Genomic DNA, 22,393 nt, shown 5'->3' with positions numbered 1-22,393 from the left:
TTGCTCACCATGGTGGACAGGAAGACCCGCTGGCCCGAAGCCGTTCCCCTCTCCTCGACAACGTCGTCAGACGTGGCCCGGGCGTTCATCGGCACGTGGGTTGCACGCTTCGGGACACCGTGCGACCTTTCTTCAGATCGTGGCCCTCAGTTTACCTCTGAACTCTGGAACGCAGTCGCTGAGAGTTTGGGGGTCAAGCTGCACCGCACTACCGCCTATCACCCCCAGGCGAACGGTCTTTGCGAGCGGTTCCACCGCTCCATGAAAGCAGCCCTGCGTGCCGGCTTGACGGACGGCAACTGGTTGGATAAGCTCCCGTGGGTCATGCTCGGCCTCAGGTGCGCCCCCAAGGAGGACCTGTTGTCCTCATCCGCCGAACTCGTCTACGTCCAGCCACTGCGGGTCCCCGGCGAATTCATCCCTGGTCCGCAGCCAGGCAACGGTCCTCCCTGCTGCCCCGTCACCTGCGCTCTGCGGATTTTGTGTTTGTTCGTCATGACGCCCACCGTGGACCTCTCCGCCCCCCATACGACGGGCCGTTCAGGGTCCTGGAGCACGGGGATAAGAGCCTGCTCGTGGACATTGGCGGCAGACCCGAGACTGTTTCCGTGGACAGGGTCAAACCCGCGCACCTGGACATTGCCCAGCCTTTGGGGTTGGCCCTCCCCCCGCGCCGGGGTCGTCCCTCTTTGCCCTGTGCCCCTGCGCCCGCCGGGGTACCCTTGACCCCGCCTGAGCCCTTGTCCCGTGACTCAATGGACAGTGCGGCCCCGCCCCCCTCGGCCCCTACAGTGCACACGCGCCGGGGTCGGGTCATCATCCCTCCACGGCACAAGGATTTTGACTATGGGTGAATTCTGGGGGGGCTTGTGTGGTGTTTACATAATTCACCCGCGGGACCTCGAGTTGGGGTGCGGGGTTCCGCATGGACTGTTTTTGTTGTTGTGCTTCCGGAGGAAAGGTTAACAGAGTTCCCGCCGTTATGCGAGTAGTGTTTTGATGTCGAACAATAAAGCAAGTTCTGTTCCTGTGTCCGACACTCCGCCTCCGACTCCTTTTCTCCAGCGCTACAGCGGTACCTCACCGTCATAAAAACTGAAAAAAGACGAAGCAGAAGCTCCGTCGTAAAGGATCATGGGTAATACATTTCTTTTCACTTCTTGGCATGCCAGAGAATGCTCGATCTCGCTGCAATAAATCTTGCTGAATTTGGGCAGAATGTTTTTGAATGATCAACGTGGGACTACCTTAATGGACCAAAACTCATTTCATGCATTCTTCGTGTCCGGCATTTGTTGGGTGTCGATATGAAGTTTGTGAGGCGTTAAACTATTTTGCATGGATCGCCAACATTTCACTGTAATTGACAACACGCCTGCTCCATCCAAAATCTTAATTCCATGTACATATCCTTGTGTGAAATAGCTGAAACTTCTCTGTAAAACTTTCTTGGACAAGTCTGATGCATTTGGCAAAAAGCATACCACAATATTATCTTGAATACGTGTTAGAGAATCGACTTCAAACCTGTTCTGTCGCCATTTTGGAAGCTTGTAGGACATGGCAAATGTAGCTAAGAGGGGCGAGCTTAAGATCACCAATCTGAAAGGTCCATTGAGGAACCACTCATTTGTAAGAACCTATGTGATCTAAGCCTTGGAGTTATGCATTCAATAACCTAGGAGCAGAGCCTGATTTTTGTTTTTTAAAGCTCGTGCCTTTATAAATAAAGCCTGGTCTCAGCAGGAAACCAGATCCATTGCCACACATGACAACAGTCACACGATCCTTGTTGGCCTTGAAGCCTGGCCTCTTCACTTCCTCCCTGAAGAGGAATGTCTGCGAAGTCATCCTTCTCCAAAACAGACCTGTTTCGTTCATGTTAAAGAGCTGCTCGGGGAGGTAGTCTCCCTTGCTGATGAGGATAGGAAATTTCTCCTCATCATGACGAGCGGCATCGATGTCCGCTGAGGAAGCCTCACCACACAGAGGCATGCTTTTTTTTTCGTAGCGGTTTTGAAATTTGGCGAACCAGCCTTTGGTTGCAGAAAAGCCAGGTCCTCCAAGGGGAGAATCACTCCTTGCAGTGCTAGTGCTGGCTTGAGGTTTGTTGGCACTTTCTTCGCCATCTTCATCGTTGTTATCGGGCAGGATTTGTTCAAAGAGGGCTTGATCCGGGCCAGCCGCGGCGTGGTCGTCACTTGCGGCAGAGTACGCTACATTCTGTCATACCGTCAGGGAGACTGTTGTTTGAAGTGATCGACATATCATCTTAATATGGCTCGAAATGATAGGGTAACATTGCCCCAGTCACGTTACTCGATTGTGAGATATTTTCTTCAAAAAGAGCTTCCGTGTCAGAGGGGGTGTCGGAAAAATCCGTAAATCTGTTGTTCCTCTCCCATAGCAGGTGCCACTACATGTTTTCAATGGCGACTGTCCCAGTGTGACATCTGCAAATGACGTTGCAGGCAATATGGCTACCACTTGGATGTCGAGTGAGACTTCCGCAACTTCACGCATGAATGACAGTCGTCAGTCAGATGTCAGTGGCACTTTAAATTCAACCAGGCTGCTACAACACCCTTGGAATTTTTTTTAATTTTTCAGCTGATTAAATTGAACATAATTTTGGGGCATTGCGGTGTTCATGTGAGTGTTCAACGATACATGATAGTAACAAAGTATCACACTGACTTGAACAAAATGTTTAGAAACTCGAGATTTTTGTATTTGTCTGAAAACTGGTGAAATCGGAGGTGGTGAAATTCTGCCCGATTTTATACCAAATGAGTTTATACTACCCCTTCAATAAATTCCTTTTTCCACACCAGCTATGCAGTGAATTTGGTTACCACATCTGTGAATGATGTAACATCAAGACTGTTCAATTTTTGTGATGAAAAAGAAGCCTTTCAAGTGCAATCAAAACTGATTGACTGACATTGTATTGTACTAAATATACATTAAGAGAATTTGTTGGGGAATTATGGACTGTGTAAATTCTTTCCCCATTTCAGTTCTGGATTTTATACTCGTGCCTAAAACCAAGCCCACTTTGACTTTTTTCCATACTGAATGTTTGTTCTCCATCACAACAAAAGTCATTCATTCAGTGGTGATTTGCCACAATTATGAGTTACTGAGTAATAACACCCCATTTCCTCAACAAAAAAGTGCAGTTGCTGTTAAATACTGTGAACAAATGAGATTCAACAAACTTCGTTTTTGTCTTTTGTCTTGCAGACATCAGTGAAAATCTTCATCTAGAGCGCCAGCAGTCAGTGTCCTGTCACATCAAAGAGGGTGAAGAGGTTCAATGTATCAAAGAGGAGGAGGAAGAGGTCTTACACGTGAAAGAGGAAGAGCAGGAGGAAAGCATCCAGGGTCCAGCCACTGGTGTCCATTTTAAGAATGAAGATGAAGATCAAACCGAGGAGAGAAGAGGGACGGAGCCTCCAAGAAGGAACAGCTCAAATGATGGAGATCTTTGTGAAAGATCACAAACAGAGAGTCATGGTGATGATGATGATGATGATGAAAAACGTCACACTTCCAACAAATGCTGGAAATGTTCTCACTGTAGGAAAACTTTTACTTCTGTGAGCAATTTCAACCAACACATGAAAATACAACCAGGAGAGAAGCCTTTTGCATGCTCAGTTTGTGGTCAAAGATTTGCTCGGAAGGACCACTTAGTAATTCACCAAAGAACACACACTGGTGAGAAACCTTTTTCCTGTTCAGCTTGTGGCCAAAGATTCTCCCAGAACGGAACCTTAAAAATACACACAAGAATGCACACTGGTGAGAAACCATTTTCCTGCTTAGTGTGTGGTCAAAGATTCACTCACAAGGAAGCTTTAAAAAGACATGCAAGAATACACACTGGTGAGAAATCGTTTTCCTGCCTAGTTTGTGGTCAAAGATTCACACGGAAGGGAGATTTAAAAATACACAGAAGAACACACACTGGTGAGAAACCTTATTCATGTCCAGTTTGTGATGGAAAAAAATTCACTAAGGACAGAAATTTAAAAATACATAAAAGAACACACACTGGTCAGAAACCGTTTGGCTGTTCAGTTTGTGGCAAAAAATTCTCCCAGAATGGAAACTTAAAAATACACACAAGAACGCACACTGGTGAGAAACCTTTTTCCTGCTTAGTTTGTGGTCAAAGATTCACTCGGAAGGAAGATTTAAAAATACACACAAGAGCACACACTGGTGAGAAACCATTTTCCTGCTTAGTTTGTGGTCAAACATTCACTCGTACATAAGTTTTAAAAAAACACACAAGAACACACACTGTTGAGAAACCTTTTTCCTGCTCACTTTGTGGTCAAAGATTCACTTGGAAGGGAGATATAAAATACGAGAACACACACTGGTGAGAAACCGTTTTCCTGCTTAGTTTGTGGTCAAAGTTTCACTCGGAACGGAGTTTTAAAAATACACACAAGAACACACACTGGTGAGAAACCTTTTTCGTGGTTAGTATGTGGTGACGGATTCACTCAGAAGGGAGCTTTAAAAAGACAAGAATACACACTGATGAGAAACCTTTTTCCTGCTTAGTTTGTGGTCAAAGATTCACTCAGAAGGAAGATTTAAGAACACACACTGGTGAAAAACCTTTTTCCTACTCAGATTGAGTTCAAAGATTCTCTTATAAGTACAGTAACCCCATGTTGTTCGCGGTTAACGGGGACCAGAACCCCCTGTGCAAAGTGAAAAACTGAGAAGTAGACCCCCCCCCCCCACACACACAAGTGTCTCAGCTGTTTCTGTTCTTTATGCTTCTGTAAACAGATACATTATATTGTCAGCATTTTATTTACTCTTGTTATCCATATACTAATGATTCTGTGCATCATGTGGTGATTATCTGATTGTGTGTCGTATGTTTCTATGTTTCTTTAAAAAAGAAAAAAAATATATATTTAGATGGGTGACTCATTTTGGCCAAATTTGTGAATAAGCAAACTGTGTTGTGACTTATGTTGTTCTCACCTGATCTTTTTTTCTTAGAAATAGCTCTCTCGTGGAACTTTTCCAGAACCTCCTGGGACTTTCTTTTTTGGGGTGAGCTGACATTTTTTAACTGGGTTGGACTATTATCTTGGGGTAACGGATCATCACTTTTTTCTGCAAATTCAAAGAACACAATATAGACCATGTTTAAAACTATTGTTTAAGAGCTGATCACAATTGACCCCTCCGTGGATATTGCGCAATCCGCGTCACTGACCAATCAGAGGCCAGAGATCTGCATAGACCAAAGCCCGTTTTTGCTCCTGCCATTTTCTCTGACAACAGTGAATGGTCCAGTATAGGTTTAGTTAGCGTTTTATCGCATATTTGGGTTATTTAACAAAAAATATGGTTAAGAGGTGTAGTCACGGACTTTGTAATAGTGACGACAGGTATCCTGAAAGGCTAGTTGGTGGAGTTCGATTCGTACACTTTCCAAAACCGAAGACCCAGTACGAAAAATGCCTTCGATGGATCAAACTTTGTGGAAGACCGCATCATCAACTAAATCCATCTAATATCAACCGGAACACATGTTTGCACGAAGGTATGCCCTATATTTGATTTTCAATACATGTCTCGTATAAATGAATTCAAAGTTCTTCGCTAGCATAACACTGCTGCGTGTGAATGATTGACACACTTATTCTTTGTTGAGCGATATTTAGCGATGATCGGACTGCACAAACGTATTGATTTCTTGCTGGCTCGCGACCGAAGCTTAACCAGACTGTGTTTGCACGAAGATATGCCCTATATTTAATTTTCAATACATGTCTCATATAAATGAATTCGAAGTTCTTCGCGAGCATAACACTGCTACGTGTGAACGATTGACACACTTATTCTTTGTTGAGCGATATTTAGCGATGATCGGACTGCACAAACGTGTCGGTTTCTTGCTGGCTCGCGGCCAGAAGCTTAACCAGACTGTGTTTGCACGAAGATATGCCCTAAATTTGATTTTTAATCCACGTCTCGTATAAATGAATGAGACGTTCTCCGCTCGCATAAGATTGCTACGTGTGAATGATTGAATGAAATCATAAGCATGGCGTCTCTCTCAGTTAAGAATGTATTGTATTTAGAATCTATAATATATCGTTGATTTGAATGAAATCAAAAGCATGGAGTCTGTCTCAGTTCAGAATGTATTGTATTGTATTTGCCATTTTTACTGTTAGTCTTACGTCAGCGCACGTGGCGTGACGTCACTTCAGGAGGCGTGGTTAAGTGCCCTGTACGGAGGGGTCAATCATGGGGAGAACATGCAATCTCCACACAGGAGGGACTGGGATCAAACCCAGGTCCTCAGAACTGTGAGGCCAAGGCTTTACCAGCTGATCCACCGTACCACCATCTGAAAATTATGATGGAAAGAAAATGGTGATTATTTTCTTTCATCAATAAAATTACATTGTGTAAATTGTTTCAGCTGGTGTCTGCTGCACAGTACAGTACATACACATCATGATCATGTGATAAGCAAACAGTGATTTATACCTATAGAGATCTACCGGTACAGGTATTTTGATATATTTATTATGACTGTCTTATCATTCCTGTAGGATAATTAAAATGTCAACAAATTGTACGAACTTTTGTCTTAATCTATTTACTTTCAATCAAGTGATCACTGCAAACATGGCTGGTACTGGAAGACTGCCAACCCTCCCCTGTTATGGCAGCAATCCACTTTTTTTTTTTGTGGGTCCGCAGGAAAAATGCTATTTTTGTTGTTTTATCCTGTCTGTTTGTTATGATAACCCATTCCACGCAAGTGGTAACCATTCTTGTCTTACTCTCTGTTTTACATGGAGAAAACTGATCGTTTTAAAAACTTCTTCACTGTGATAAGACAACAAGTGTCTGCCTTCCAAAGCTTGCTTACTAATATGGCACCGTGAAAAAAAAGTCATGTGGTATTGGTAACGTAGCTCAAAACCTCCATGGAGAAACACCGGAGGACATGACCAGTTGTGTAATGAGTGCCTGAAAACCATACAGCTTTGTAGTAAATTCCAAAACCAGCAACCTTTTCATCTTCAGTCTTTCACTATCCCAGGTGAGCCTTTTCAGCTTGGTTCCTGAGAAAACATCGCCTGGTTGCAACTCATATAAGTGACCTCAAAAGCCATGCTGAAACCAGGGACCTTTAGATCTTCAGTCTAACGCTCTCCCAACTGAGCTATTTCAGCTTCATGTCTTGAGACCTGTTGCCTGGTTGCAAATCATTCAAGTGGTGGACACAACCACAGATGAAAGAACAACAAAAGCCCATTTACCAAAACCTTTCTATGATTGGGCACAATGTGAGGTGCAATCACAACAACGCGAGCAGAACTGCCATAACTCAGGACCCTCAGATCTTGAGCTTTTACTTTCTACTGGTTGCAATTCATTGAAAGAGCCGACACAGAAACACTGCAGGACACGACCAGTGGTGTAACAAGTGCCAGAAAAACACACAGCTGTGTATTACATGCCAACATTTTAACAATAGAGGATCCTACAAGCTGTGATTGGCCGGCAAACAGTTCAGCATGTACCCTGCCTCCTGCCTGACAATAGCTGAGAGGGGCTCCAGCACCCATGTGCCCTCCGTGAGGATAAACATCACAGGAAAGATAGATGGATTGGTCCTCCAGCAGAGGGTGAGTTTTTAGGTCATCCACCCCAAAAGTCTGAGGTGTGGTTCAAATCCCAGCCCCACCTGTGTGGTTTTGCATGTTTTCCCCATACTTCTGTGGGATTTTTCTGTGTGCTCCCATCTCCTCCCACATCCCCAAAACATGGATGGTCCATTCATTGAAGACTGAATTGCCTGTAGGTGTGGACGTGAGCCTCACTTGTTGTTTGTTTTTCTTTGCCCTGCGATTGGCTTGCCAACAGTCCACAGTGCACCCTGCCTCCTGGCTGCCCTCCCGTGACCCAAGTGAGGCTAAGCGGAGCAGAAGATGAATGAATGCATGAATTGACCCCTCCGTAGAAATGGCGTCATCCGCGTCGCTGACCAATCAGAGGCCAGAGATCTGCATAAACCACGCCCCTTTTTTGGACCCGCAGTTCCCTCGGACAACGTTGTATGGTCCAGTATAGATTTTGTTAGCGTTTTATCGCGTATTTGGGTTCTTTAACAATAGATATGGTTAAGAGGTGTAGTCACGGACTTTATAATAGTGACGACAGGTATCGTGAAAGGCTAGCTGGTGGAGTTCAATTCGTACCCTTTCCAAAACCGAAGACCCAGTACGAAAAATGTCTTCGATGGATCAAACTTTGTGGAAGACCGCATCATCAACTGAATCCATCTAAAATCAACCGGAACAGAAGACCGAGTACGAAAAATGTCTTTGATGGATCAAACTTTGTGGAAGACCGCATGATCAACTGAATCCATCAACTGGAACAGATATGTTTGCACGAAGGTAAGCCGTATATTTGATTTTCAATACATGTCTCATATAAATGAATTAGCAGTTCTTCGCTTGCATAACATAGCTACGTGTGAATGATTGACACACTTGATCTGTGTTGAGCGATATTTTGCGATGATCTGACTCCACAAACGTGTCCCTTTGTTCGTGGCTAATTAGCTAAGCTAAACCGGACTAGCAGTCCTAAAAGCCTTCGATGTGCACCAAGACACCAAGACTGAAGGAAGGATGTTTGAGGACACTAAAGTAGTGATTGTCGTACTCGGTCGGGACTTACGTAGGTTCGGCACTAATTCAAGAATAATTATTGAGGGGAGCGCGTGACGTTACACAAAGAAAACGAGAGAAACAACTCGTAAATCAAGCCTCGCCTTCTTTTCCTTCATACGGCGGTTCACAAATGGCTATACAGATTCTGCACATAAGTGTGATAGGTAACACAAAAACAGGAAACTGTCAATGACGAATTCGTCTTTGGGTTATAATATATTATATTATGTGGCTTCTCGGTCTTCCTCTGACTGCGGAAAGATCTAGCGCTAATATCAATGGTTTCTCTGTCGATATGCATAGAAATACCATTGAAATACCCCTCGCTGAAATACTTGAAGCCCTGCTGTCTGCTCTTCAACGATATTTCACTATTCATTAAGAATGCGAGTGAAAAATCAGTTGGTAAATCGGACAATTTCATTCTCGACTTTTCTTCCTGCGACGCCATTTTGTCTAATGTTTGTCTGAGGTTAGCAACAGTGGGGTGACGTGACTTCAGGAGGCGTGGTTAAATGCCCTGTACTGAGGGGTCAATTAAACAGGATGGATGGTGCCCAACGAAATACACACGCCTGTGTCATGATCATTTCATTTCAGGTAGGAATTATTCTTCTCACTCTCCAATTATCAAGAAGTATTAATCATGCCAAGTTGACTCATTTGAGAACAACGTGTATTTAATAAAAATAAACTGTCTATCACAGAGAGGTTTACGGACATTAACGTGCGGCAACAATACGCTTCCGCGTACGGAGGAGATGACACCGTGTCCTAATTTTTTCCCCCAATCATAGTTAATGAATACGATTACATAATACATTTGGCAGTCTACTCCCCCATTTTCCAATCAATCATTTGCTTATTTGATGTTGACATTACCTAAACATTGGACAAAATGCATACACTCTTCAAAGTATGGGTCTTCATGCTTTATACTTTTTTTGTTGTTTTGGTTTTGTGTTTTGGCTCAAGAACTTATCTGGACATTAAAAAAGGAAACAACTTGGTTGAGTTTCCAAACTCGGCTTTGTTCAAATTGGCATGACCGTATATCATACATTGCTGTCATCTATCATTGCACCACGTGAACAACAGCTTGTACCCAAAAAAACATTTCAATCGCTTATTTAGTATGTGGAAAAATCTATTTATTTGGGTGTCATCATTAAAATCATAAAAACATGGTGGAAGAATGCCAGATCCTCTCAGGCCTCATGCATGAACCCAAAAACTGTCAACAATCATCACCAAAATTTATGCAGACATCTCCGCTCTTGGCAACTTCAAAACATTACAACAATCAGCTGGATATTACAGATTATATGGATCAAATAAGATCAGCTGCCGTTTCGGGATATGAAGTGATACAACGCGTTCGATCCTCGTCGTGGGTCATCAGACGCTATGACAGCCAGCCTAAGTATTTCTGTCACAAAATGACATCGACAGAAAGGTCTTTGTGATCTATGTAGTACATACACACACAAACACAATATATTTGTGGTGCAATCAATTAAAAAGTTAATTAATTTCATTTAAATTATGCAGAAATCAATATGATAGAATTACTGTTTTACCGTTTTGAATGACCGAAGACATGTTCGTCTTCTTTCCTCTCTGAGGCATTTCACTGGTCTTTTTTTTTTTTTAAATAAGCGCTCCAACAGATTTCTCTATCACTATTTTCACTCAAAACTACCCCCCCCAAAAAAAGTTAATCATATAACTTTCAATATGGAAAGAATTACACCAAGGAAAAAATTAAATGACAAAAAGTCATTGGCTCCTGCTTGCTGTGACAGACTGACATATCCAAAATATAACTCGGACAAAATCTGTCTAAAAAGCAAATATTTAATCACTATTGGATTCTAAAATTACGACTGCATCTATCTTGGTAGGCCCCCCCCCCTTCGTTCATGATTCTAGATTTATTGAATAAGTGTCTATATAGGCCTTTTAAAGTATAAACATTTGCTTATGGGAGGCAAAGATAAAATACATGAACAAGACGATACAATCATAGCAGGTCCACAAAATACAAGAATGTATATTTTTGTAAGTCAATAACATATCAGCAGCGACCCACGTTGAGGATTCACAACATTCGGTTCAAATTCAGCAAGATCTAAATCTTGAAGCCCGATCGTCCCTCCGCCAACATTGGAAAAAGGGACGATCGGGAGGTGTTTTTCCTATGATCCTCGACGGGAGAAATACTTTAAGCGACAGCCACCCACTCGAGAGGACCGTCAAAGAGAAGGGTCCACATGCATTTTTCAAACTGCTTTTCCTCAACAAGGGTTACAGTAGTGCCGGAGCCTTCCCCAGCTAACATTGGGCAAAAGGCACAAGAGACTGTGAACTGGTTGCCAGAGAGTTCCAGGGAACATTGCAAAACCACCGATGAGTAGGAATAGAACCTATACTGCGTACATGAAACATAGGTATGTGTACCACTACACCATCAGAGACTAGTGAAGGGGCTGTTTTATGGCATCAGCTTTGTGTGATTGTGATTCATAGTGCGTTTTCATGTATTCGAAGAGCTTCTCTTTCTGGGAATTAAGCCTACAAGTCTCTTTGTTAGTATAGTGGACACTATGTATACCTGTCCAGCGGAAGACTGGTGTTCGAGTCCCTGACGTGGAGTTAAATCAGGATGATTTTTGCTTTTCATGGGGTTCTTGTTTGCGGAAAGCAAGCAGAGCAGCTTTTTTTCCAAACAGGGACCTTGCGCATCTTTGGCAAATATGACAACTATTGTCCGACTCAACTGGCATTGTTGCTTTCATGATGTTTGTCTGCACGACCAGCAAACCACCTTATGAGCTTGCATTGCCCATGTGTTCAGATGCAGTTACTCGTGGGCAGCTGTGCAAAACAAAACAAGTTGCGAAACACTGAAATATTCCTGGGCAGTATGTTGGTGCAACTCGTTAGACTGTTGGCATCACAGTTCTTTGGACCGAGGTTCAAAGTAGGAGCAGTCGTTATATTCACTCAATACATGTGAGGTTCCAACTTGGAAACAAGGCTGCTCGGCTTGCTTTCCGCAAAGAAGAGCCCCACGAAAAGCAAAAGGTAGCATTATTTAACTGAAACCCTGGTCTTCCTCATGACAGGTGGAGATACTGTCCATGATACTAATGAGATGACCCTTTGTCTCCCTATCCTGCCAAACGGAAGCCAATATTCTCACGGGATGAACAGCGGCTCAGAACAGACAAAAGAAGAGTTGGCATGTTCTCCGCGCGGGTTTTTAATCTGCCCACTCCAGTTTCCTTCCATGCCATGAAAACACCAATGGTAGATCGAGTGAAGTCATCATCATCATATTTAAATATTCACTGATTTATAATGGATTGAAACACTTCAATCGTAAATGAAAACTGTGAATGAAGTGTGCGGTGCTGTCCACAAATGGATTTCACGCTGAAAGCGGAAATTGAAGATTATTTTAAAAATATTCAACTAAGTTCCTTAAAAGCTGAAACAGAAACGGACACAATTTTCAAATTATTGTACTTCCTTCCCTGTCTGATGGTGGTGGTTGGGGTCTGCAGGATGGGACTTGAGATGTGATGTGGGTGGTGTTAGGATTTCACCTTTTTTGTAATCTGACTCCAAAGATTAAACTTTCACGATCTCCGTCTACCTCCTAACCACGTACCTAACAATTTGGCGTGTCCGTCCAATTGGATCAAATCACCCGAAGTTTTATTCCTAACAATAAAAACTAATACAGACGTCTGGGTCCCATGTCCCTCACACAAAAAAAAAAAAAACGTGTCCTTGTGACCATGAAGAGACGACACACTCATCTGGGTTGCCCAGTTATATAGAAACACATCATGAATTTTCATTTTCCTAAATCAAAATGCATATTAATTGGCTGACGCCGTTCTCCTCCCATCTGGGTGTTGTGACTCATCTGCGGTGTCTATCGTCTGGTTCTTCGTTCGAAGCCTGACCGCTCTTTGCAGACGTTGTCTGTCAGTTGATGCACTCTGACTGCACTTTGCACTTTTGCCCTCGCAGTTCTCCTCAGCTGCGTTACCTGTGTTTTCTTTTTCTTTCCTGTCACACAACACTTGAACACAAACAAGTTGGCCGACAACCTTTACTTCATATGCAATGCTTTTTTCTTTCTTTTATAACATAGCAAAGTCCCGCGCAGCATCCGCATAATATATTTCAAGCAAAAAGTATTTACATAACCCTTCAGTGGGCTGAGAGGTGAGGTCTGCAGCCAGACTCTCTTGAGTGCAAGAGGACCAGGGAACCGATTGAAAGAAAAGGCAAACTGAGCGTCCAGGCAACTGTTTTCCACAAAGATTTTGTTGTTTTATCTCTCAAGTCAACATTAATCCCAATCCAGTGTTGTTTTGATTTCATATTTTATCTTGAATGTAAATTTAAGTTTAAATTTAAATTTAGTCAGCCCTGAATACTTGTTTCTCCCGTTAATAAAAAACATCTATGAAGTCGAGTTTCATGTTTCATCTTTCAACAGTACAGTAGTTTCGATAGTGTAGTGGTTATCACGTTTGCCTCACATGTGAAAGGTCCCTGGTTGGAGACTGGGTAGAAACAAGCTTTATTTTCTCGCTTGCTTGTTAAGGAGCCGTATTATTTGTTTGTTTTTTTTTTTTCTCATGTTGTAAATCTCAAGGAGAGTGGACGTTTCCATAGATTAATGCTGCTGATGTGTGCTTGGTACTTGTTTCAAAACCAGGTGTAAGCAAGGACTTTACGGTGTTGCAGCTGTTGAGCATTGGCCTCAGAGTTCTGAGAATATGGGTTCAATCCCATCCCCGTTTGTGTGGAGTTTGCATGTTCATCCTGCACCTGCATGAAGATATAGTGCTTAGTACACTGTGTTGTAGCTGGAGCAACCCTGGTTTAAATCCGAGTCACAGCAGGACCAAATTCCAGGAGTTCATTTCTTTAGTCCTGAGGTTTGAAATTTGTGTGGGACAGTAACAGTCCTTAATATGGGCTTGGATAGCGCTTTAATCCACAGTGAAGCAAATGGTGCAATGGATAACATGTTTGCCCAAATGAAGCCTTGCAGTCAATTAATTTCCACACGGTCCAAATCTTAATGGTGCTTTATTTGCGCTATGGCGTCATCAAGTGGTCGGGAAGCCCAGGAGGTCAACAGTGTTGAGAATTCTATGGCTATTTGTTCAAGAAAATGTTTGAACGTGCTTGTGTTACTATTTGACATGTCTCACACGCCCCTCTAACCGTGATATCCCAGCAAGACCCTCGAGTTTTTTTTCTGGGACTTGAAAATTACACTTCTCACAGCCACAATTACTCAAGGATCTTACTGCAAGAACAAGGTGCACAGAAATGAAAAACATGATCACTTGTCATACTGGCTGTTGAAATTTCCAAATCGATCTTATTGGAAATTTCAAACCCTGGACCTCATGGAATCCTGCTCGCCTTGAGAGTATAACCCAAGAACAAGAACCCACAAAGAAGAGCACATGACTTCATTCCTTGTCAAATGGGCAACAAGGATGTTTTAAATGATGGAGATAATCGCATATCTCATTGATCATTTGGCTGGCACCCAAAACAAGGATCGTTCACCTTCAACCACCACAGGAATGTTCAATGACCCCTTTTGCTTGCTCCAAGGGCCACCTTGAGCAAATGAGCAACTTGTATTATTGCAGCATACTGAGCAACTACAGATGGCATAGCTAGGCTTGTCCAGGTGGGAGGGATGCCTGTGGTTCTTGGTATTCCCTGGCGTCAAATTCACAAGCCCACAATAGACTGGAATCATTGAACTACAAGTGGATGGAGTCCTCGCTGTCGCTGCCACTGCTTGCTTTCTGCTGTTCGAGCCTCCAAAGACGCTCCCCCTGCTGCCTACCCAGTAGACCTCTCTCCAGTTCCACAAGAATATCGTGATCGCTCACCAGTATTCAGTCAGGATTTAGCAATCGCTCTCATGAGTACGCTCACTGCGGAGTATGTCGTTACTCTGGGAAACGAATCACTCATCGTACTCATAGTTGGCAGATCACAACCAAACGAATTAGTCTTCAGTTCCTAAGTGGACCAGTTCACGAACGAATCACTCTGTTCACTTAAGTCCCTCCTATTCCGGACATTAATGAGGATTGATGCCATTATCCAAAATTGAAAAACACATCCCACAAGTTTCCATCATGGCACATCTCAATAAATGATAATGATGTCAAAAGGTTCATTTCAATTCAAAAAGTGAAACTCATCGAGACTCACCATTTTTTTGATACATGTATAATTTTGATAATTATACCTTATAGCCAATGACAACTCCAAATGCACCACTTCTAGAAATAAAAATGTAACAACCTATTAAGAAACATAAAATAGATGTATTTTTATATCTAAAATTTAGCCAGTAATTTCCCCTCCGAAAAGTATATTTCCAAGTGATTAATTAATATATGTGTGAGACCTGAAATCAAGTGAAAAGTCAAGTCAACTACTACTACCACATTCATTTTTCTGATGACCACAAATTTGTAGAGTTACGCGCACAGAATATTTTCAAACAATATTTTATTATGGTGGCACTCAACTCAGCATGTCAAATATGACTAGTATAGTGGACAGTATCTCCGCCTGTCAAGCGGAAGACTGGGGTTCGAGTCCCTGACGGCGAGATAATGTTATCCTTTGTTTTTCGTGCGGCTCTTCTTTGCGAAAAACAAACCGAGCAGGTTTGTTTCCAAACAAGGACCTGACGCACCTCCAGTTCTACACAACTGAAATTGTTGCTCGTGTCCTCTCAGTCAGCAGGAGCAGCAAACTGCTTCACTCGCCAGAATTCGTAACTACAGTGGCCTGAAAATGCCAAATGTCATAAATCGTGAAACATTTTCACCTTCCAGAAACGACAAAACAAAAAAAGAAAATATTAAAATTACAAAAACAAATGGACAAAACACGAATATAGAAGTAATTCATTGCCATCAGAGTATGAATTCATATTTCTAATGTCATTTTCAACATTGAAGTCCAACCCATAAATATCCATCCATCCATTTTCTTAGCTGCTGTTCCTCACCAGGGTTGTAGGATTATTACTGGAGCCAATCTGAGGAATCTTCAAGGAGGAGGCAACGTACACCCTCAACTGGTTGCGAGCTAATCGCAGGGCAGATGGAAACAGAAACCAGTCAAAAGCAATTTACAGTCTCCAATTGTGTTTTTGGGATGTGGGAGGAAACAGGAGTGCCCTGAGAAAACCCACCCAGTCACAGGGACAACATGCAAACTCGACACAGCTGGGGTCACGATTTGAACCCTGATCCTCATAACTGTGAGGCCAACGCATACATTTTGGTGTTGATTGCTGACACTTTTTAGGTTCATGCATGAGGCCTGGAAGGACGTGGCACATGCCCACCGTGGTTTTACAAACAAATTAATAGATTTTTTCACATATTAAATAAGTGATTAACAATTTTTGGGTACGAGCTGTTGTTCATGTGGTGCAATGACAGATGACAGCAATGTATGATATAATGCCAACTTGAACAAACCTGTTTAGAAACACAAGCAAGCTGTATTTTCATTTTCAGAAAATTTCTTGAAAAAAAAAAAGTTATTCAAAAATGGCCTATACCTATACTTTGAACACTATGTATTTTGGCAAATAGTTTAGTGGTGTCAACATCAAATAAGCAAATGAACGTTTGAGTAGAAGTGTATTTGTGATCTTTGATAAATGACACTTGTTAAAACTGTGAGTTTGACTCAGTTTGCTTGTACAGTATATCAAAGACATTTTCCCCATTAAAAATGATGTCGCACTCTCATCACTGATGAAGAGATGATGAAAAATCCAAACTTTATATGACACGTCACACTCACAACAAGCGATGGAAATTATCTTTTACCTGGAAAACCAAATGGCACAAGAGAAGTCACACTGGAGAGAAATGTTTTCCCTGCTCGGTTCGTGATCAGATTCTCTCCTCCATATTGTCCTGATCAACACGACAGGGGGTGTGTGGCTCACACACACATGCACACACGTGCACAAAAGCACACAGACACAGACATACACACAGGCACAAAAAAGTTTTCATGTTCTCATGTGAAAATATTTACGCAGGTCTGTGCTAACTCTGTGATTCAAATATCGATGTTTTTATGGGCGGCACAGTGGGTCAGGTGGGAAGCACTGGCCTCACAGTTCTGAGGTCCCGTGTTTGATCCTGGACCTCCCTGTGTGGAGTTTGCATGTTCTTCCCGCGCTTGCGTGGCTTTTCCTCCCGCATCCCCAAAAAACATGCAACATAAATTGGACAAAAGTTTAATTTCAATTCAAAAAGTGAAACACATTGAGATGTACCATTTTTTTGATACATGTATAATTTTGATTATTATAGCTTCCAGCAACTGACAACTCCAAATGCACCACTTCTAGAAATAAAAATGTAACAACGTATTAAGAAACATAAAATATATATTTTTATATCTAAATTTAGCCAGTAATTTCCCCTCTGAAAATTTTATTTCCAAATGATTAATTAATATATGTGTGAGACCTGAAATCAAGTGAGTTTTCTACTACCATATTAATTTTTTTTAAAACTCTGGGTGTCTGATTACCACAACTTTGGAAAGAGTTAGAATATTAATAGAATATTTTCAAACAATATTATATTATGGGAGCATTTGACTCAACATAACCACATAACTCAATGATCATTTGGCTGCCACCCTAAACAAGAATGAACCCTGACTTGCGACACAGGCCACCTTGACAAAGACAGCAAGGTAAAATATTACAGCAAACTGAGCCACTACAGGCGGCTTCGCAGGGCTTGTCCAGGAGTCGACCCCGGGACCTCTCCCACCCAAAGCGAGAATCATACCTCTAGAACAACGAACCACACGGGTGGATGTGTGCCCCCAGCCACTCCCATCTCTGAAAAACTTCACAGCCCTGAAGGGCCAGGTCATCTCCTCTGTCACCCACCAAACACTGCCGATCCCACTCTTCATCTCCGTCAATCACCGTGAAACCACATCACTCTTTGTCACTCCTTCCCCTGAGGTTCTTGAGATTCCCATGGTGGCAGCGGACAAAACCATTGGTCCACGGCCATCAATTTCAGTCAGTGCATAAGCTGAAATCAAAACAACTTTCACACAATTAGTTTTCAGATAAAAAAAAACGAAACCTTTGATGAAAAGCTCTGACAAACAGCTGCTTGCATTCTCAGTTTGCTTTTCTTCTTTCTCTCTGTTTTCTGGTCTTCTCAGACCCGTCCACCTCAACCTCAGTATAAGTGTTAATCTTTTTGTTTCTTATGATTATTGTTGTTATTATTAGCACCGGCAGGAGGCATTGAGGTCACTTGTGGTTATTGAGGGCCTGGGTCTCGATTATCTGAGGTGGTTATCCTCACGAAGGGCGCATGAGTGCTGGAGCCTCTCTCAGCGATTGTCAGGCAGGAGGCAGGGTACATGCTGAACCGTTTGCCAGTGAATTGCTACTTGTAGGATCCTCTATTGTTCAAATGTTGGCATCTAATACACAGCTGTGTGTTTTTCTGGCACTTATTACACCACTGGTCGTGTCCTACTGTGTTTCTGTGTCGGCTCTTTAAATGAATTGCAACCAGTCAAAAGTAAAAGCTCAAGATCTGAGGGTCCTGAGTTATGGCAGTTCTTCTTGCGTTGTTGTGATTCCGCCTCATGTTGTGCCCTATGATAGAAAGGTTTTGGCAAATGGGCTTTTGTTGTTTTTTCATTTGTGGTCATGTCCACTGCTTTGGATTTTTAGGCCTTTTGGATGAGTTGCAACCAGGCAATGGGTCTCAAGTCATGAAGCTGAAATAGCTCAGTTGGGACATCGTGAGACTGAAGATCTAAAGGGCCCTGGCCCCATTCCTTTTAGGTCAGTTAAATGAGTTGCAACCAGGCGATGTTTTCTCAGGAACCAAGCTGAAATGGCTCACCTGGGAGAGCGTTAGACTGAAGATTAAAAGGTCGCTGGTCTTGGAATTTACTCCAAAGTTGTATGGTTTTCAGGCACTAATTACACAACTCATCTATGAAGGTTTTGCAGCGACGGTACCAAAACCACATGACTTTTTTTTTATGCCGCCATATTAGTAAGCAAGCTTTGGAAGGGAGACGCTTGTTGTCTTATGACGGTGATTACGTTTTTGAAATGATCTGTTTTCTCCGTGTAAAACACAGAGTGTAAGATAAGTATGGTTCCCACTTGCATTCCAGTTAGCTGTCATAACAGACAGGATAAAACAACGAAAAAAGTCTTAATCGATTTCCTGCAGACCCACAAAAAAAAAACAGATGTGGATTGCCGCCATAACACGGCAAGGTTGGCAGCCTTCCAGTGCAGCCATCACTTTATAGAAAGTAATTTCAAGACAAAAGCTAAGAGAATTTGGTGTGATTTTGAGTGTGGGTGTTGGTCTCAATGTGCTCTGCGATTTGCGATTTGACAAAGACAATTATAGAAGTCATTAATTGCCATCACAGTACGAATTCAAATTTCTAGCATGGAATTTTTTTAACACTGAAATCCAATGTAAAAAAATTCAACGTGTATGTGATTTATTTGTGTGATACAGGCAAATTAGTATTTGAACACCTGTCTATCAGCTAGAATTCTGACTCTCAAAGACCTGTTAGGCCACCTTTAAAAGTCCACCTCCACTCCATGTATTATCCTGAATCAGATGCATCTGTGTGAAGTCGTTTGCTGCATAAACACATATTTCATGATTCAAGTGATGGATCTCTGCTATGTAATTTCTTTAAAATGGCAGATGTGGTTGATAAAGGAGTTCTCGAGGTATCAAGAAAATATATATATATATTTGTGATCTAACCTTCAAAGAAGACATTTCAGGGGAACATACCTAAAACATCACTCTGAACTGGCTTTGATACCACATGCAAAAGATACAGCCGAGCTAGCCAGGAGTTGAACCTAGAATCTTCTTATCCATAGTCAGTCGCGTTATCCATTGCGTCACGAGCCCTACACGGAACTGTACCTTCTGCAAACCCATGTATACAATTTTCACTGTCCCACACCCGTCAACAGCATTGAAAAAGGCGACTGAGGGGCTTTATACCTGCTGTGACCCGGAAATGAAAAAGGATTGCGGGGCAACAACGCAGAGAACTCACCACAACGCGATCACAGCTTTGTGGAAACTGCCACGAAAGTTGGACGTATAAAGCTCTTGGCTGCAGTGAACCAGAATGCTTAACGATCCAAGACTGCCCGATCTTGGGAATGCCAAGTGAGATCGTCTAAGTGGTAAGGATGCGGTGCTTTCATTGACACAGGCCAAGTTCGTCTCTGGGTCGTGACAGGCAAATTCTTAAACTTGTTTAGTCAAGTGATGATCAAGATTGACAATTCTGTGAATTAACCTGTTTTATTGGCGCAAACATCGACTTCAGCATTACATATGGATCCTCGATGCCAAGGCTCTCTAATTTTTCCCTCACAGAGAAAATTTCCATCGTTGAAGTGAGTGTGACATGTTATATCACGTTTGGACTTTTTTCATGTTGTCATCAGTAAATACAGTGTGACATGATGTCATCACTATCTGATATTAGAGCTGCTCGTGATGCTCCATATTCCCTCAGCTTTGCAGTTTTTCACTTTGGTCATTTGACTCGGGCCACATTTGCTTGAAGTTGAGATCATTTTGTTAATAGAAGATTCTCAATGGTTGAAAGACATTCATTTCTTTTTGATTGGGAAAATGGATTTGATATACTGTACAAGCAAATTGAGTCATACTCACTGTTTTAACAGGTGTTATTTATCAAAGATTGGTGGAACCGTGGCTCAGTTGGGAAAGCATTGTCCTCACAGTTCGGAGGTCCCGGGCTCAATCCCGGACCCGCCTGTGTGTGGTTTATATGTTCTCCCCGTGCTTGTGTAGATTTTCTCGGGTAACTCTGGTTTCCTCCCGCATTCCAAAAACATGCAACATTAATTGGACACTCAAAATTGCCCCTCGGTGTGATTGTGAGTGTGTCTGTTTGTCTCAATGTGCCCTGCGATTGGCTGGCAACCAGTCCAGGGTGTACCCCGCCTCCTGCCCATTGACAGCTGCGATGGGCTACATCACTCCCCATGACCCTTGTGAGGGTAAGCGGTGAAGAAAATGGATGGATGGATTTATTAAAGATCACAAATACACTTGACAGTCTACTGCCCAAATTCCAGTCTTATTTCAATCATTTGCTCATTTGATGTTGCCATCATTAAACATGGACAAAATCCATAATGTTGAAAGTAAGGGTCTTCATGGTCCATATTTTGAAAAACTTTTTTGCTTTGTTTTTTTTTTTTTTTTTTTTTTTTTTGCTCAACAACTTTTCTTGAAATTAAAAAAAGAAAACAGCTTGCTTGAGTTACCAAACACGGCTTTCTTTAAATTAGTAGTATATCATACATTTCTGACATATATCATTGCACCACATGAACAACAGCTAGTACCCAAAAATTGTCAATTACTTATTTAATATGTGGAAAATCGATTTATTTGGGTGTCATCATTAAAACCATATAAACACAGTGGGCAAGTGCCACATCTTGCAGGCCTCATGCATGAACCCAAAAACTGTCAACAATCATCACCAAAATTTCCTCTCTACTCTTTGCAACTTAAATATTACAACAATCACCACAATATTTCAGATATTATGGACCAAATAAGGGAAGAATGGTGGCGCACTTGTCGAGCATTGGCCTTGACAGTTCCAAGGGGAGCGAGTTCAAATCCCAATACCGGCTGTGTCGAGTCTCCATGTTCTCCCGTGCCTGCGTTGGCTTTCTCCAGATTCTGCCGTTTCCTCCCATGTCCAAAAAACACTAATTTGTGAGTGGTTGTTTGCTTCTATGTGGCCTGTGATTGGCTCGCAATCAGTTAAGGGTGTACACTGCCTCCTCCCTGAAGATTTCTCGGATTGGCTCCAGCAATAATCCCATGACCCTTGTGAGGATAAGCGGCTCAGAAAATGGATGGATGGATATCCCTTGAATGGCTCCCTCGAGAAATATTTAAGTTTTTAAAAGGTGAACTTGAATGGAATTTATTTTCACTTTGCCAAGAAATTAGAGCTGTACGTGTTTTTCATACAGATATTTTTTAGGGTGAATATTTATTGCACAGAAAATGTTGTTTAGTGTTGGATTTCTATGTATAAAAATAATCCATGTTAAAAATTAGAGTTCATACTCTAATGCCAACGAATTACTTCCATATTTGTGTTTTGTTCATCTATTTTTGTATTTTTTTTGTGTGTTTTCTGGAAGGTGAACATGTTTCACAATTTGGAATGTTTGGCACATTCAAACCACTACAGTTAACAAACGTAATTCCACCGAGTGATGCGGTTTGCTAGTCCTGCTGATTGACGGAACGTGAGCAACAGTTTCCGTTGTGTAGAACTGGAGTTGTGATATTTGCCTGATCCGTGTGAGATTCCTGCTTGGCCTGTTTTCCAAAAAGAATAGCCCCACGAAAGGCAAGAGTTAACACTACTTAATTCCCTGTTGGGGAATCGAACCCGGGTCTTCCGCGTGACAGGCAGACATACTGTCCAATATACTAACG

At 42.2% G+C, this 22,393-nt stretch overlaps 2 protein-coding genes across 2 annotated transcripts in view; both read left to right on the top strand.

Moving 5' to 3' along the window:
• The window catches only part of LOC133493809 (gastrula zinc finger protein XlCGF57.1-like), a 176,643-nt gene that overhangs the window by 53,800 nt on the left and 100,450 nt on the right, over positions 1-22,393 (top strand). The window lies entirely within an intron of this gene.
• On the top strand, positions 1,018-4,715 carry LOC133493830 (gastrula zinc finger protein XlCGF17.1-like). Its single transcript, XM_061807728.1, has 2 exons — positions 1,018-1,138; positions 3,247-4,715. The coding sequence occupies exons 1-2, from the start codon at positions 1,135-1,137 to the stop codon at positions 4,281-4,283; spliced, it is 1,041 nt and encodes a 346-aa protein (XP_061663712.1). The 5' UTR covers positions 1,018-1,134; the 3' UTR covers positions 4,284-4,715.

Source organism: Syngnathoides biaculeatus, chromosome 20 (genome assembly GCF_019802595.1).
Source record: "Syngnathoides biaculeatus isolate LvHL_M chromosome 20, ASM1980259v1, whole genome shotgun sequence".
NCBI lineage: Eukaryota > Metazoa > Chordata > Actinopteri > Syngnathiformes > Syngnathidae > Syngnathoides > Syngnathoides biaculeatus.
Note: the sequence above shows the minus strand (reverse complement) of the source record. Positions and strands in the feature narration are given on the sequence as shown.